Here is a 15515-nt window from a genome sequence, read left to right as displayed (position 1 = left end):
GGGAACCTCCCTAGACACAGGGCATCAACTGGCACCAGCCCTGGGCGTCAGGGCTGTGTATCCCAGAGCGGGTGCCGGGCCCTGGGCAGCAGCTGAGGCTCTCCCACTGAGGTGCACAGCGCCAGTGCGGCAGGCTGGCCTGGCAGAGCCCCAGGGAGACAGGGCCCACCTTCCCACAGCTTCAGCTCGGCTGAAGGCTCTGGTGGAAAAAGCATTAATGTTTACATTAGGAGTCTGGCAGGTTTTAAATTGGAATACACTTTTTTTAAGATAAAACATAAAACTGTCTCCATAGGGCAGGCACTTTTGGGTTTGCCCTGCAGCTCTGGAGAAGTGTATCTGCTCTCCTCGATGGGAAGGCAGCACTAACAGGCCAGGAAGAGGGGGCTGGAGACCACGGGAGGGGCGGGCCAACTCCCTAACGGCGGCACAACCACTGCAGACCCTGTAGTACCTTCCGAGGAAAACCACGTGAGTAAATGCCCTGTTTTGTCCCCTGTTCAACAGACACACGAGTGCAAAGCTGACCACCAAGTCCCCCTCAAGGAATGGCCCATCCAGCAAGACGGCTCGCCTCATTCACCACTGCAACCAGCACCTGCAACGCAGGGAAGCAGGTGAGGCGCAAGCGCCAGGCCTGCCCTCTCTAAGACAGACGTGGCCTCCGAGACCCCCGGGTGGGGGCGCTGCCTCGGGTCCCGTGTCCAGCACGGGACAGAGCAGTCCTAGGACTCATTCCAACATGGCTGTCACGGGAAAGAGACCGTGGGAGACCAGTCTGAAGTAGGCTGCTTAGCACACACCAACCGTTCTGATAAGCAGGGTATCCTGCTACTCACAAGCATTAATTGAACTATCAAACACAGTGTCAATCTTAATTTCCCTATCAGAAGCGCGTGAGTTGGTCTCTGCTGGCCGCTCCGTGGGGAGCAGATTCACGGGAACAAGCCTTGGTCCCCACGGGGTTCCCGGTTCACTGAGCACACACACGGTGCTCCCCACAGCCAGCCCGCCGCCTGGGCCGGGCGCGTCGGAGCGCGGGTCCTGCCGAGGCACGCGGCGGGAAGCCCTGTGCCCAGCTGGCCCTGTTTCTGCAGGGCCATCTCGGCTAAGAGGACTCTGCTGAAATGAAAGCCGAGCAAGTTGTGGACTCCCCGCTCCCTGCTGAAGGCGGGATGTCTCGTCCACCTCTACCCCATGGGCCTGGCCAGGACACTCTGGCAGCTGGCCCAGCCCCGATGCCCCCTCGCTGGAGTGAAGTCCGGGCACGCCCAGGAGCTGGGGCTTCGGGGGACTACCGGAAAGGCACAGGAGCAGGAATTTAAATGAAGTGACCCATGTTTGCAAGCAGCGTCTTCCTCGCCTGGTTAAACAGATTTATGGCTATTTTTGGTTTGCTCTGAAAAAGGCAGAGGGCGGATGGCCCGCTGGGCGCCAATCTGCAGAAACAAACTCCTTCCTCAGCTCAGGGCTCAAAATACACTCCAGCCGAGAAGTCTCGACTCCTGCTGCCAGCACGCCGAGCACAGCCATACATGGCCAGAGGTGAGGAGCCAAGGAAGCATCTTCCCATCACATGATTCTCGGGCCACGCGGGCGGGAGGGCACTTCTGAAACAGCTCACCAGCGGACTGCAGCTGACTCCACTCCGGCACAATGGATTAATAGGCAATAAAATGATGCTTTGGCCATCTGCAAAGGAAGGCCACGGCCCACCACTCAGAGCGCGCGTCCGACCCGAGGCAGCTGAAGCCCTGAGGCTGGAAACGCTGACCCGGCAGGATGAGCGCGCGGGGGCTGCCGAGCACCCACCTCGTCCCTCGACCCCACTCTGTAACCGGAGCCCGGGAGGACCGCATCACTCCCCACAGCTCCCTGGCTCCCGCTTCTAAGCGAGGCCGTTCCGCCCGGGGGAACGCTGGCACATCCTAGCATTCTTGTCAGTCTTAACGTCGGACTTTTCTCAAAACAACCGCCTCCCCGCGTTGTTTTGGGCAGGTAAGCAAGGAGGAATGGCTGCGCTCTGCAGCCAGCAGCGCCTCTGTGCTTTGAAAACACTGACTGGCCCCAGCCCACAGGGCGCAAAGGCCCTGAACGCTCTGCTTTTGGAAAGACTCCGAGCTGCGAATTTTCTGAAATTACAGCTCTGGGAGCGAACTAAGACTGCACGTGAACTTCAGAACCACAACAGCACACTCAGCACAGACCAACTCTGACAAAGGGATTCTGCGAATTCAGTTAAAAGAGACCTGTCATTCCCAGGGAAGGCAGGGCCGGGGTGACTTCTGGGCCACTCACAGGATCCAGGACAAAGCCAGCCGGCCGCCCTCACACAGGCCCTGCGCGGCCAAGGACCGCCAAGGCTGCCCCTTCATCAAGCGGCGGCTCTCGCGCGCGCCTGCGACGGGCGGCAATGAGGCGTGCTCCGGCGGCCCTCATCTGCCGAGAAGTCATGCTCCATTTCTACTCCGCCATTCATCAGGCTTCAATTAGGCAGTTACAAAAACACCCCTTCCCCAGCCCATTCTGGGTGACGGGGACCCACGGGGCCTCCGGTCCAGCCTCAGGTGGAAGGTGGGCCCCAAGGCTGGCCTCCCCACAACCCCAGCAGGGGAAGCTGGTGCCCCCCCAAGCTCTGGAGGAAAACAAACGGCTAATCCTAAGCAGCCCAGCTCTAAGAAGGGAGTTTCTTTCACGTCTCCAGTTCTCAAACCACGTGAATTTAAAGGCATCTCCACAACACATCTGTTTCAACATTACTAACAAATGACTTACTACTTTCTCTCTAGACAAGTACAACTCACACCACGAAGAGGTGCCATATTTAACCCCCTGCTGCAGCATACATGAGGGGACCCAAAGGTCCCCAGCAGGCAGAGCCCCCAAGCAGGAGGACCTGGGACTCTGGGCACTGCACGCCCGTGCCACCACCTGGCGTTCTCAACTGTCTAATCAAGTAAAGTGCTGGCAGCACCCGAGACGGGTGCTGTGCAAACAGATCAAGTCAGAAATCACACACAGAGACGCAACCCAGGCGAGGGCGTTTGGCCTCGTGGGCAAGATGCTTCTCTGTCACAGTGAGTGCCTGGGTTCCATGCCCCTCTAGCTCCTGGCTTCAGCTTCCTGCCAACGCAGACCCTAGGAGGCAGCAGCAATGGCTCAAGTAACTGGGTCCCCACCATCCCCAGCTGTGACGGGCATTAGGAGTAAACCAGCAAATGGGAGCACTCTTGCGCACGTATTCTATGTACTGCCAGCTCTAGGCATACAGCAGGCACTCAGTAGATGCTAGCCACCTCCCCCAGCCTTGGTCCGGCACTACCCCGTCTAGCACCCACTATAGAAGACGAAGTTACAAATGGAAAGACAGCCATCTGTGCAATGCCACCCAGGGCAACCCTGCCTGGCACGGCAACCTGTGTCCAACACCCCATCCCACAAACTAACCGCGGGCTGTGGTGCAACATGGCTCTTGGTCCTCTCCTTCACACCCCATCAGTGTGGCAACATCCCTGTGGAGGCCAGGGACATGGCCCCCGAGCACAGGGACCAGCTGACCAGCTGTAGGCCCATCTCTGAGACAAGAGTGGAAACACTGGGCTGTGTAGGAACAAAACGCCCTGCAACGCCAAGAGTTGCCCAGGGAAGTCTGATCATCGTCCCTCGTGGCCAGGTTGGGTTAGCAGCAACTGAACTGGCAAGCTAAGTCTATACTCAGCCAGACACATGCTCACGCAGAGTTCACGAGAAAAACCAGCGCCTGCAACACCCAGTGAAAGGCTGGATCAGACCCGAGACCACCTCTGCCTGCAGCTTCTGCCCAAGGCCATGGCAGACCCTGACCAGGCAACAGCACCCAGCACCCACCAAGCCTCGCGCTGCCGTGCAGTCTCTGTCGCCACGGCAGGCGAGCCAGGGCCGCCTCTCGCCGGCCCAACTTGACGCTTCATCGTTTTTAAGAAGGACCAATCCTCTGAGCTCACTGCCTGCCCTGCTCCCACCATGCAGGACCAGACTGGGAAGAATCCAGATTCAACCTTCCCAACAGACCACGGTTTAAAAGTCAGGGAACGTGGGGGCTGGCGCTGTGGCACGGTGGGCTAAGCCTCTCCCTTTGGCGCTGGTTCCTGTTCTGGCTGCTCCACTTCCGATCCAGCTCTCCACTAACAGCCTGGGAAAGCAGCAGAAGATGGCCCAGGTGACTGGGCCCCTGCACCTGTGTAGGAGACCCGGAAGAAGCTCCTGGCTCCTGGCTCTGGATCGGCCGAGCTCCAGCCATTGTGGCCACTTGGGGAATGAATCAGCAAATGGAAGACCTTCCTCTGTGTCTCTCCCTCTCTCTGTGAAATCTTTATTTTAAAAAAAGGGGGGGTGGTTTTCACACAAAAATCCCAGCGCATGGCTCCTCCAAAAAATGTGAGAACGAGCAGCAGAGGGTCACACTCCTAACAGGGCAGCTGTCCTTGCAGACGGGCTGCGTCCCGACCCTACCACGCCCTCTTACAAGAGCCCAGTGATCCCCCTCCCTCACGCCTTGGTATGGAACCCCGATCCCGAGCCTCTGCTAGGCTCACCAGAGCGGCAAGGCCACTGACCTCGGAAACTACCTCCTCTTCCCCCCCGAACTGCTCCGTGCAGAACACAGCAAGTTCACCACTTCTTCCACCGGCTCCGCTCAGTCTCCCAGCTGCCTCTGGGCTGGGAGACTGTGTCCCTTACACACACAGAGACAGCTGCCCCCTGGGCCTCCCACACTGCCGCCAAGAGCTGGATCTGTGACAACACAGTTTCATGCAGTTTTTCCTAGCAAAGCTGCTCTGACTTCACACAATGGAATTAAGTAACCTGGTTAGCAGTCTAGCAGATGAACCAGGACACCTCCCTGAAGAGCCGCATTTAGCAACAACAACTACACCCAGGAGGACACAGCATTCATGCAAACAACAGAGCAAGGACTCAGGACCAGGTTCCAGACCCAGGGCCAGCACCCACAGGCGGAATGAGCTACGTTGAGCAGGTGGCCTCCGGGGACCCAATTTCATTTCATGGCTTTTCGACTGTCCCCTTGGTATTACACCGAGCGTTTTCAAACAGTACAATGCCAGTTAATCTGGGGCATCATTTGGAGACTAATCACTCTAATAATTAAAAAAATAAATAAATAAACACCTTTAAAAACGAAGTGGCTACTTTTAAACGAGCACCTGAAAAGCCACTTTTCATGGCAGGTGTTTGGTGTGCTGATCAGGCTGCTGTTCAGGCTGCCTGCATGAAGTCCAGGCTGCTCCGCTTCTGATCCAGCTCCCTGCTTATGCACACTCGGGGAGGCAGCAGAGCAGGGCTCAGGATCACCCACGTGGGAGACCCAGATGGGAGTTCTGGGCTCCTGACTGTGGCCTAGTCCAGCCCCAGCCGTTGTGGACAACTGGGGAGTAAAGCAGCAGATGAAGATCAATCGATCACTCCTCTCTTTCAAATAAAATAAAAATAAATAACTTAAAAAACAAAAGCCAACTGCTGTCTGTCAGATCTTCCCACTCTGGGCCACTGAAGCACCCTGCAGGGTGGATGCTCCCACCGCACTGGCTGGAGAAGCTCACCCGACAGTGGGCAGGGCGGCTAAGCGCCTGACGCTGCCCCGTGGGCACCTGCCGGACGTCTGTCCTCGCCTTCCCGGTGCCCAAGTGCTACCGTGCAGCACTGCGGACAAGGTGGGGGGGAGGCTGACCCACGGCGATCCACACCAGAACTCCTATCCTGGCTTCACCAACGAGGATGGCTCTAAGACGACTACCATGTGGAATTCAACTCTGTTGGGAGGGATCGCGGGGCCCTGTGGTGTTTTGAACTCTGCACGGAAAGACAGCTACAGAAAGCATCCGGTCGTGACGGCAGGCTCAAAGGGAAGGACGCGAGGAGGGCACGCACCAGGTCGATCAGGTCGCTGAGGTTCTTCTCGATCTGCTGCGGAGGCAGGCGCCTCATTAGGTCCAAGGCACAGTCCAGCTGCTGGTCACTCTGTGGAGGGAGAAAGAAAAGCATCTAAGCATCCTTTCACAGCAGGAAAACAGAAACTCCTTCGACAAAGCACTGTTGCACCTGCTATTTGCCCAAGGTATCCTCAGACCCAGGGAGCCCTGCAATGGGCCCTCTGCCTGCCCCCATGCACCTGCAGGGGACCGGTTGGGGATGCCTGCACCTTTGATGGCAGTCTCTGTCCAAAGACTCTGAAAAAGCGGGAGACAGGCGGGAGAGTCCAGAAAGCCCCCTCTTTGGCCTCCCTTCTGCGCAGCTGAGCTGGGAGGCTGCAAGGATATAATTCCCGGCTGGGTCCATGGTGAGCTTGCTCGACGGGTTTCCCTCTGCTGTAACCTGCATGCAAACACCAGGTAACTGCAGCCCACCCCCTGGTGAGCACCACACCAGGGAAAGCCAGGTGAACAAGCTAAGTTCACGCAGAGGCCGAAAAGTCTTCAATCCTTCAGCTAAAGCTTGGTCACCTTCCCAAGGCCCTGTGCACGCTTGACCAACACCAGAGCCACGCCACAGTCGAGAGCTCCCTTCAACTGGCAAAGTGGACGACGCGTGCAACAAACTTCATATCCAGGAGGATAAGAATTACTTTGCTTCCTGAGCACCGTTTTAAAGCTACGCACTGAGTGCTTCACAATGCTGTCCTCATTCGCCATCTATGCCACAAAGTCACCCTGGGCCAGTCGCCCGAACCACATAAGGCATGCTAAGAGGAGGCAGCACACACAGGTAAGGGTGGACGGCACACGGGAGCAGGATGAGAAAGGCGGGCCATGTAAACCAGCAGACACCTTCGTGTGGGCCAGTGAAGCTGACGCGGGCCCCACAGCCACCTAGCAGAGAGCCACTGTGCGCTCTGAGTCTGGGGCCTGCCCCACTCAGGTCAACTCCAGGACTTTCTGAGTTCTGCATCAACAAGCGCCAGAGTCCCACTGAATATACAAAGGGACCCCCGAGCGCCGCATTTGGCTGCAAGGAAACACAGGCTTTGGGCATTCCTGTCTATTCTCCAGGGCAATCAGCCTCCCGCAGGCCGGGGGCCTGGGACCCCTTCCCATTTACTGGGGACACTACCACCTAGACTCAGTTTCAGATTTTAAGACAGCATACCCAGCTGGCCACCTTAAAAAAACGAAACAAAAAAAACTTTCTTTACTCAAGACACAACCAACCCAGCCGCCTTGCAAAGAAAAAGGAAAAAAACCCACACCAGAAACCTTATCACTTGTTTGCTTAGTGACACATTCCGGCAACCCTGAATGTGCTGCGGTGCAGCACACTCCCACACCCACGGGCCTCGGCCAAGGCCACGGTGACACGGGAAGAAGAGCAGCACCACGCTGAGGGCGGAACACACAGCTAAGGATGAGAGGCCCGGTCGAGCCCCACTCTGTTCACCATGACCTTAGGCAAATTCTCTAACTTCTACAAGCCTCAGTTTGTTTATCTGTAAGATGGCGGCAGTCATGACCTCAGAGAGTTAACATAATTTCAGTAACACATGTGACACCCCACGAGGCACCAGATGGCCTGCCCACAACACGGAGTCACCTGGCCGCAGAGGTCAAGCCCAAGGCCTCCTTGCCACAGTAACATTTTACGTACAGCTCTAACTCAGAAACCACTGAGATGTCTAGAAACTTCCAGTCATTGGACAGCATATCAACTAGATATTAACAATCTTCTTGGCATTGAAAAGCAAACTCAGACATCAGTAAAACTAGCTAACTTGAGGCTGTAGTCCAGAACGTACTAGGACTCAGAAGGGATTAACTAGAAATTGAGCAGTGATGAGCAGGAGACAAAATGGGACTTGACCAGAGAGGGTCCACGTGCAAAGACGGAGCTTTGACCCTGCTCTGGGCTTCGGTGCCAGCCGCTTCCTCCAGACGGCCCTCCCCCGCCCGGCTGCACGGAGCTGGCAGCACTCAGTCACCAGCCCACAACCATCTACCTCATATTTTACATAATCCCAATTAATCTTAATTGGAAATGTTTCACAACGGATTTCTAAGGCTAAGGATGTTTAACTATCATTAAATTAGGAAATGGCTCAATGCTTCCCATAAGTGAAGCAACATGGGAAAGCCTAGTGACAGCTTGTAAAAAGTTAAAATTAGAGTTAACTGGAGCCATTTGCTTGGGAGCCATCCCAAACCCTAAGGGGTCCACACAGGAACAACACGGGAGAATAAAAAACACGTGGGTGACCCGCAGCTGTGGCAACAACATGCGTGACCTTAGAAATGGGGTGGGCGTGACTACCTAGGACACTGTGACTTCCATAAAGCTCACAAAGGGCTCTGTTATTTAGGCATAAACCCCTGTGTGTGCGCCTATTTCAAACTAATATGCCAACACAGCAAGGCATTTTTTTCCCCTTGGAGCTAAGACAAATGCAAAATCCAGAAGAGAGAAAGGGAAGCCACAGGTGGAAGACAAAAGCTGGTATCTTGGGGCCGCCGCCTGTGGTGCCAGCATCCCATATGGGTGCCAGTTCTAGTCCTGGCTTCTCCATTTCCGATCCAGCTCTCTGCTATGGTCTGGGAAAGCCGTGGAAGATGGCCCAAGTCCTTGGGCCCCTTCATCCATGTGAGAGACCCAAAAGAAACTCCTGGCTTCAGATGGGCGCAGCTCCGGCTGTTGTGGCCAATTGGGGAGTGAACCATTGGATGGAAGACCTTTCTCTCTCTCTGCCTCTCCTTTCTCTGTGAAACTCCAACTTTCAAATAAATAAGAGAGAGAGGAAGAGAGAGAGAGAGAGAGAGAGAGACAGCTGGTATCTGCCTCATGGATTGGCAGGTTGAAGAGTACTGAGCATATCATGTCGTTATCAGATATCCAAATATGGATAAAGCCGCTAGAAAAAAATACAAGACAGCACTTGAGACTTGGAAATCCCGGGTCCAGGATCTGCCTCGCCCTGGGGCGTCCGTGTGATTTGGGCTGCTCACGTACCCAGGTGGCTTAGGATGTGATGGCCCCAATGTTCCTTCCAGATGGACCATGCCCTCTTGCAAGTGCAGACTCAACTCCTGGGGCCCATCTGCCCCTCAACAAAACCACTGTCCTGGATTCAGCCCTTGATCAGACAAAAACTGTGCTGAGTGCCAGCTGTGGGCCAAGCCCCAGCTAGGCCCATGGGGTGAAACCTGGACCATACTGTTCGTAAAACAGTAAGCAACCACAGGAGCGGGTGATGCGTGCAGAAAGGAGACACTGGTGCCCAGAGGCAAGGCGGGGGCACCGTGCACTCCACTGCTCTTCCCACGCCTGCTACTCTCCTAGGATTTCCCTCCCATACAGTAACAGGCTTCCTTCTTTTTCTTTAAGAGTAATTTATTTGACAGGCAAAGTTACAGAGAGAGGAGTGGGGGGAGAGAGAGATAAAGAGAGAGAGGCTGTCCATCTGCTAGTTCACTCCCCAAATGGTCTCAACGGCCAGGGTTGAGCCAGGCTGAAGCTAGAAACCTGGAACTCCGTCCATGTGAGTGGCAGGGGCCCAAGCGCTTGGGCCATTTCTGTTGCTTTCCAGGTGCATTAGCAGAGAGCTGGCTCAGAAGTGGAGCAGCCAGGAACTGAACCAGTGCTCACGCGGGATGCCGATGCCCTAGGCAGCAGCCTAACTGCGCGCCCCAGCCTGTTTGCTTTGTCAACTGTAGGCCCAAGGCTAGGAGCCTGGGATGCCGTCGCAGACTTCTTCGTAAGCTCCCCCTCCACTGGCGGTGTGTTCTGTGCTGAAAAGGTAAACAGTGAAAGAACAGCCCTCCAGTTCTCTGCCCGTTTGCTTAGTCATTCAGTAAGTGTTTACTGGGTGTTTCCTAGTAACAGGCACTGGTTTTGCTGCTGAATGTTGAACAAAGTCTCTGGTTTTCACAGAGCTCATGATGCAAACGAAAACCCATATGGGGAAAAATCCAGGAAGTGTCTTTGTTAGGATGCTGGAGAATTTAAAAAGGGCCAGCTTGGCCAGCGCCACAGCTCACTAGGCTAATCCTCTGCCTTGCGGTGCCGGCACACCGTATTCTAGTCGCGGTCAGGGTGCCGCATTCTGTCCCGGTTGCCCCTCTTCCAGGCCAGCTCTCTGCTGTGGCCAGGGAGTGCAGTGGAGGATGGCCCAAGTGCTTGGGCCCTGCACTCCATGGGAGACCAGGATAAGCACCTGGCTCCTGCCTTCGGATCAGCGCGGTGCGCCAGCCACGGCGGCCATTGGAGGGTGAACCAACGGCAAAGGAAGACCTTTCTCTCTCTCTCTCTCACTGTCCACTCTGCCTGTCAAAAAAAAAAAAAAAAAAAAAAAGCCAGCTTTAGTGTATATTCAGACTTTTGGTGTGTTTCTTAGTATATGACCCAAGGTAGGAAAAGTCTCTCTCTCTCTCTTTAATTTGAAAGGCAGGGTTACAAAGAGAGGGATCTTCCACCTGCTGGTTCACTCCCCAAACAGCCACAACAGCCAGGGCTGAGTGAGGCAAAAGCCAAGAGCCAGGAGCTTCTTCCGAGTCTCCCAGGTAGGTAGCAGGGGCCCAAGGACTTGGGTCATCTTCAGCTCTTTCCCAGGCCATTAGCAGGGAGCTGGATTGGAAGAGAAGCAGCTGAACTTGAAACAGCAACCATCCGGGATGCCGGTGTCATGGGTGATGGCTACTCTCTGTGCCACAACACCAGCCTCCGAGAGTTTCACTTTCTGTTTTCACATCACAGAGAAAAGGCTCAAAATCGCTCAAATCACCCTGCAGCAAGCAAAACTGTTACTGTGGACTAAAGCAATTTTTCAGAATAACTATGTCAAACAACACACCGCAGCCTAAAACATCTCACCAGACTGGCACCAGAAGGCTGCCAATGATCTGCACACAGGGAAGCTTGGCCGGGGAGAAAACCAAAAGTCAAATAACCTGGGGCCAGGGCTGCGGCGCAGTGAGTAAAGCTGCAGCCTTCAATGCTGGCATCCCAGACAGGTACCAGTTTGAGTCCCGGCTGCTCCACTTCTGATCCAGCTCTCTGCTATGGCCTGGAAAAGCAGTAGAAAATGGCCCAAGTCCTTGAGCCCCTGTCCCTATACCCGCCTGGGAGACCTGGAAGAAGCTCCTGGCTTCTGGCTTCAGATTGGTGCAGCTCTGGCCAGTGCGGACAATTGGGGAGTGAACCAGCGGATGGAAGACTTCTCTCTCTCTCTCTCTCTCTGTGTAACTGACTTTCATCTAAATAAATAAATCTTAAAAAAAAAAAAAAGTCAAATAACTTGAGGGTACTCGATACATTTGTGGAAACTGGAATTAAAAGACAACTATTTCGGCACAAAAATCTTGAAATCTATGTATAGGAGGGGTCTTCAAAATGTTCATAGCAAATGCGTATTATTAAAAACTGCAGGGATTTCAAAATTTTTTGGCATCACAAAAACCAGAGCTTTGAATTCCGTGTTTCCATCAACCTGTTGCAGCACCCTTGTGTCCAGCCCCTAGGGAGTAGGACACAGCCCAGCCCAGGAGTGGCTCACGGGTGGAACAACAGACACAGAGGGATGCTCACATCACGGGGCCCACCCGGATCATCACTGGGGAGGAGGCTGAGTAGGACCGCCCTGAGCAGCCCTGGAGACGGCAGGTGTCAGACAAAGGAGCAGAGTGGGCGGTCCGAGCACACGACAGCCCCGGAGGGAGGTGAGCTGAGAAGGGCAGCAGGGGCCTGGCACGGACGGGGGTGCCCGGGCCCCTGTGGAGAACGGCTTCCACCAAGGCCAGGTTACACCCACCTGCTCGGGGCAGCCTCTGGGTCCCGAGCCTCACATCACAGCAGCTCCGCTCTGTCTGCCTCACAGGTAAGGCTTCTGGGCCACGCTCTCCAGGCTTCACAACCTCAAAGCCCACTTCTCCGTGAGGATTCAGGAGCCGCTCTGGCCTTTCCTCGCGGAGCCTCAGAAGGCAAGGGAGATGAGCTTCAAAGGTGGCCGTAACGAGCTCCCCACAGCAAGCCGCCCCGCAACGTGACTGAGCTCCCCGCACGGCGGCACGGACGCCCCTGCCCTCGGAACGCCTCCGACTGCTTTCACCAACAGAGCGCAGCAGTGCTGCTGCTCCACGGCTCCCGAGGCACCAGGAAAGGCAGTGACGCTTCTCCCCTCCCACGGGGCACAGGAGTCCCAGGTGGCAAAGGAAACCGTTCCCTGCCTGAGCCCGCCAACCTAGCCCCGCTGGAAAACCCAATGCAGAGCCCCAGGTGCCCCAGGTGCCTCAGGGCCCCTTTGTTGTGGCCTTCGGCAGCCGGCGAAGCCCGTGGCCGGGCCCTCCTCAAACGGCAACCCACCAACACCACTAGAGACAGTGGAATCCTTACTGGTCTTTTCACTCACTTTGATGGACAGCAGTCACTGGTACAGAAGGGCTTCTCTGGAAACTGTGGGAGACTGGCCGGAGCTGAGACGGGGGTGGGGAGCAGGACCACTAAAGCGGCGTCACACACCCAGGGCTCCGAGTTGGGGGAGTGGGAGTCACAGGAAGACCGGCTGGGGCCACCTGCTCAAGAGGGTACCCCAGCCTCATCAGGGTGGCTGTGGTCTGTATGTGTCCTTTCAAAACACAGTTTGTGGCCGGCACTGCGGCTCAATAGGCTAATCCTCCGCCTTGCGGCGCCAGCACACCGGTTCCAGTCCCGGTCGGGGCGCCAGATTCTGTCCTGGTTGCCCCTCTTCCAGGTCAGCTCTCTGCTGTGGCCCAAGAGGGCAGTGGAGGATGGCCCAAGTGCTTGGGCCCTGCACCCGCAGGGGAGACCAGGAGAAGCACCTGGCTCCTGGCTTTGGATCAGCGCGGTGCGCGGCCACAGCGCACCAGCCACGGCGGCCATTGGAGGGTGAACCAACGGCAAAGGAAGACCTTTCTCTCTGTCTCTCTCACTGTCCACTCTGAAAAACAACCACAGTTTGTAATGTCAAGGACCAGCAGTGACCCAAACTGCTGCCGTTTCCAATGCTAAGTCCTCCCCACCTGCTCCAGGGGCTGGGGAGGGCAGTCCCACACTTCCCCGAGGAACGGGCCTGCAGACTGTTCCAAGGCTGGCCGAGGTTACGTTCCTGAGAGGTTCAGCCGATGCCTCTGTTACAGGCACGCAGAGGGAAACGCGGATGGAGCCCAGGCTGACTGTTCACACTTACATAGTCTAGACCTGCCCACAGTTTCTCTGTGTCATCTGTGACCCAACCAGCTTCGGTTTAGACGTCAGATCTGCCTTTGCCATGTGGCTCAAGAACAACCTGCGCTGGGGGCTCTCGGGGCAGCGACGCATCAAGATCTGGTCGCTCCAGAACACAGCACATTCTGGATTAACAAGAAAAGTGCACGCATGGGGGAGACGCCTCACCAAACAGCCACATGCACAGCCTCCCAGGGGAAATCCAGTGCCCTCCATGGTGGTCACGGTCCCTTGGCAGACAGAGCCCTTCAACCTTTCGGGATCCTCTGCAGAGCATCAGAGCTGGGTGCTTTCACACCTTTTACACCAAGTTAGGAAATTCACACACAAGCTATCAGACGAGACAGAGCCTGGGGGACAGCAGTGGAGCAGGAAGGAAGGAACCTGGGACGAGGAATGACCCCTGGGCCAAGGGCATGACCTGCTCCGGGGAAACTAAACTCCTATGACTTGGGACAAGTAACCTAGCCACTAAAAACAGCAATCCAGGGGCTGTGCCAAGGTGGTTTTGAACACTAGGAAAACATTAAACAAACCCGTCAGGACCAGAGACAGGGCTGGACGCACCTGTCAAGCTCACTAGGTCACAGGTTCAGAGAAGGCCCTACAAGGCCACGCAGGCAGCAGTGGCAAATTTAGCCCCTAACACCCTATCTCCATGTTGAGAGGTTTTCCCCTACATCCCTGCCAACTTTATCCACTGAGCAGGAGAGCCATGGGCAAGCCCAGCCCAACCAGTGGGAGCTTATGTCCTACGGAGGGAATGGCCGGAAAAATGGCCACGCTCAGGATGGCAGCATCCCAGTCGCTCCATCGCCACTGAGGGTCTGGGGTTCTTCCCAGCGACTTCCAGAAAGCCAAGAACCATCCCTTCTTTAACCCTCAAGACAGCCAGTTCTCGAAAATGTACCCCACACTCCACGTCCTCACACAACGCCAACTGAACTCAAGTCAAGGCTATCAACAAGACCACTTCTCAGTGGCCAAAGGCCCCTTATGAGCATCCATTCCAGCAGCAGAGCCCTGTGCTTCCTTCTTATTTATTATTATTATCATTTTTTAAATTTTTTTGAGAAACAGAGAGCTCCCATCTGCTGGTTGAGTCCCCAAATGCTTGCAATGGCAACAACCAGGACTTTGCCAAGAACAGAATGTGGGAACTCAATCAAGGCCTCCCCCGCGGGTGGCAGGAACCCAGTTATTGGAGCCTTCACTGCTGCCCCCCAGGGTCTGCACGCAGGAAGCTGGAGTCAGGAGCTGAAGCCAGCAATCAAACGCAGACACTCCGCTGCGGGACGCTGGCACCCTGACTGCTCGTCCAGACACCGGGCCCATCTGCTGTCCGTCGGGCTGTCAGTGCACCTCCTCACCCAGGACGCTGCTTCTTGTCTGCTGTGGGGTGGGGAACCCAGAGAGCTAGAAACCCACTCCTAATTAAAACAAAACAAAACAGGACTCTGGGAGAAGGAATAACTCACGGGCGCATACCCCAGGCCCACGTCTGCACAGAGCTGATGCTGGGAGAAGATCTGTTGCATGCATGCGTTTTTCGTCCTTTTCCCAGAGCAGTCTAAGACTCTACAGGCGTGCATATGTTATAATGATGACGATGATGACAGAATGCCTGCTTTCCCCAGCTAACCTGCAGGGGCGTGGGTCTCCCTCCAGTGTGGCCCTGACAACACCCTGCCTTGCAGAATCACTGAGCGGAGCTCCACGTGAGGCCCCAGCCTCCCGCCCCAGGCCTGGGCATCCTCCCCGAAAGGCAGGAACCCCCCCAGTGCGCGGCACACTGCTCCCGGCCAGGACTTTTACATAACATTGGTGGGGTGCTCAAGGCGCGCTCCTCCCGGATTTTCCCTCACTTGACACAGGTTTTCCACTGAGGCTGCCAGGAGTCTCTAGAAAGGTGGGTGGAGTGCTATTTCAGCTTCCAAGTCATTAAGCACCAACAAAGGCGGGCAGACTCGCACACACTCACCCCACATGATCCCCTGCCCTGTGTGCCAGGGAGCGAGAAGGAGGGCAGAGGACAGGAGGTGCTGCCCAGCCCCACCCGCACCCCCACGCCACCTTCCTCCCTCGACACCCCTGCTTCTGCCTGCTCTTTGGAGCCCCTGCCCGTTCCCCAGCCCAGGAGCCCACCAAGCTAATTCCACCACAGAAGCTGCTCCCCACTGCCTGGTGGTCCCAAACGCCACAGCCTGGGGAGAGTCCCCAAACCACCTCGACCCCTACCCAGCAAGCGCCTCTCCCGGGGAAAAGCGTGACCCACTCCCAGGCGGCATGTCAAA

General features: G+C 55.9%; 1 protein-coding gene across 4 annotated transcripts in view; it reads right to left on the bottom strand.

Annotated features, from left to right (window-relative positions):
• Nucleotides 1-15515, bottom strand: part of CAPZB (capping actin protein of muscle Z-line subunit beta) — a 119775-nt gene that overhangs the window by 55719 nt on the left and 48541 nt on the right. For all 4 annotated transcript variants that reach the window (XM_051858035.2, XM_070079213.1, XM_051858034.2 and 1 more), the window contains exon 2: nt 5929-6018. In XM_051858035.2, coding sequence (XP_051713995.2) covers nt 5929-6018 — 90 coding nt within the window. The remainder of the gene's footprint in view (nt 1-5928; nt 6019-15515) is intronic.

The sequence above is a fragment of the Oryctolagus cuniculus genome, chromosome 7, assembly GCF_964237555.1.
Source record: "Oryctolagus cuniculus chromosome 7, mOryCun1.1, whole genome shotgun sequence".
Taxonomy (NCBI): Eukaryota; Metazoa; Chordata; class Mammalia; order Lagomorpha; family Leporidae; genus Oryctolagus; species Oryctolagus cuniculus.
This window is presented reverse-complemented; position numbering and strand designations above follow the sequence as displayed.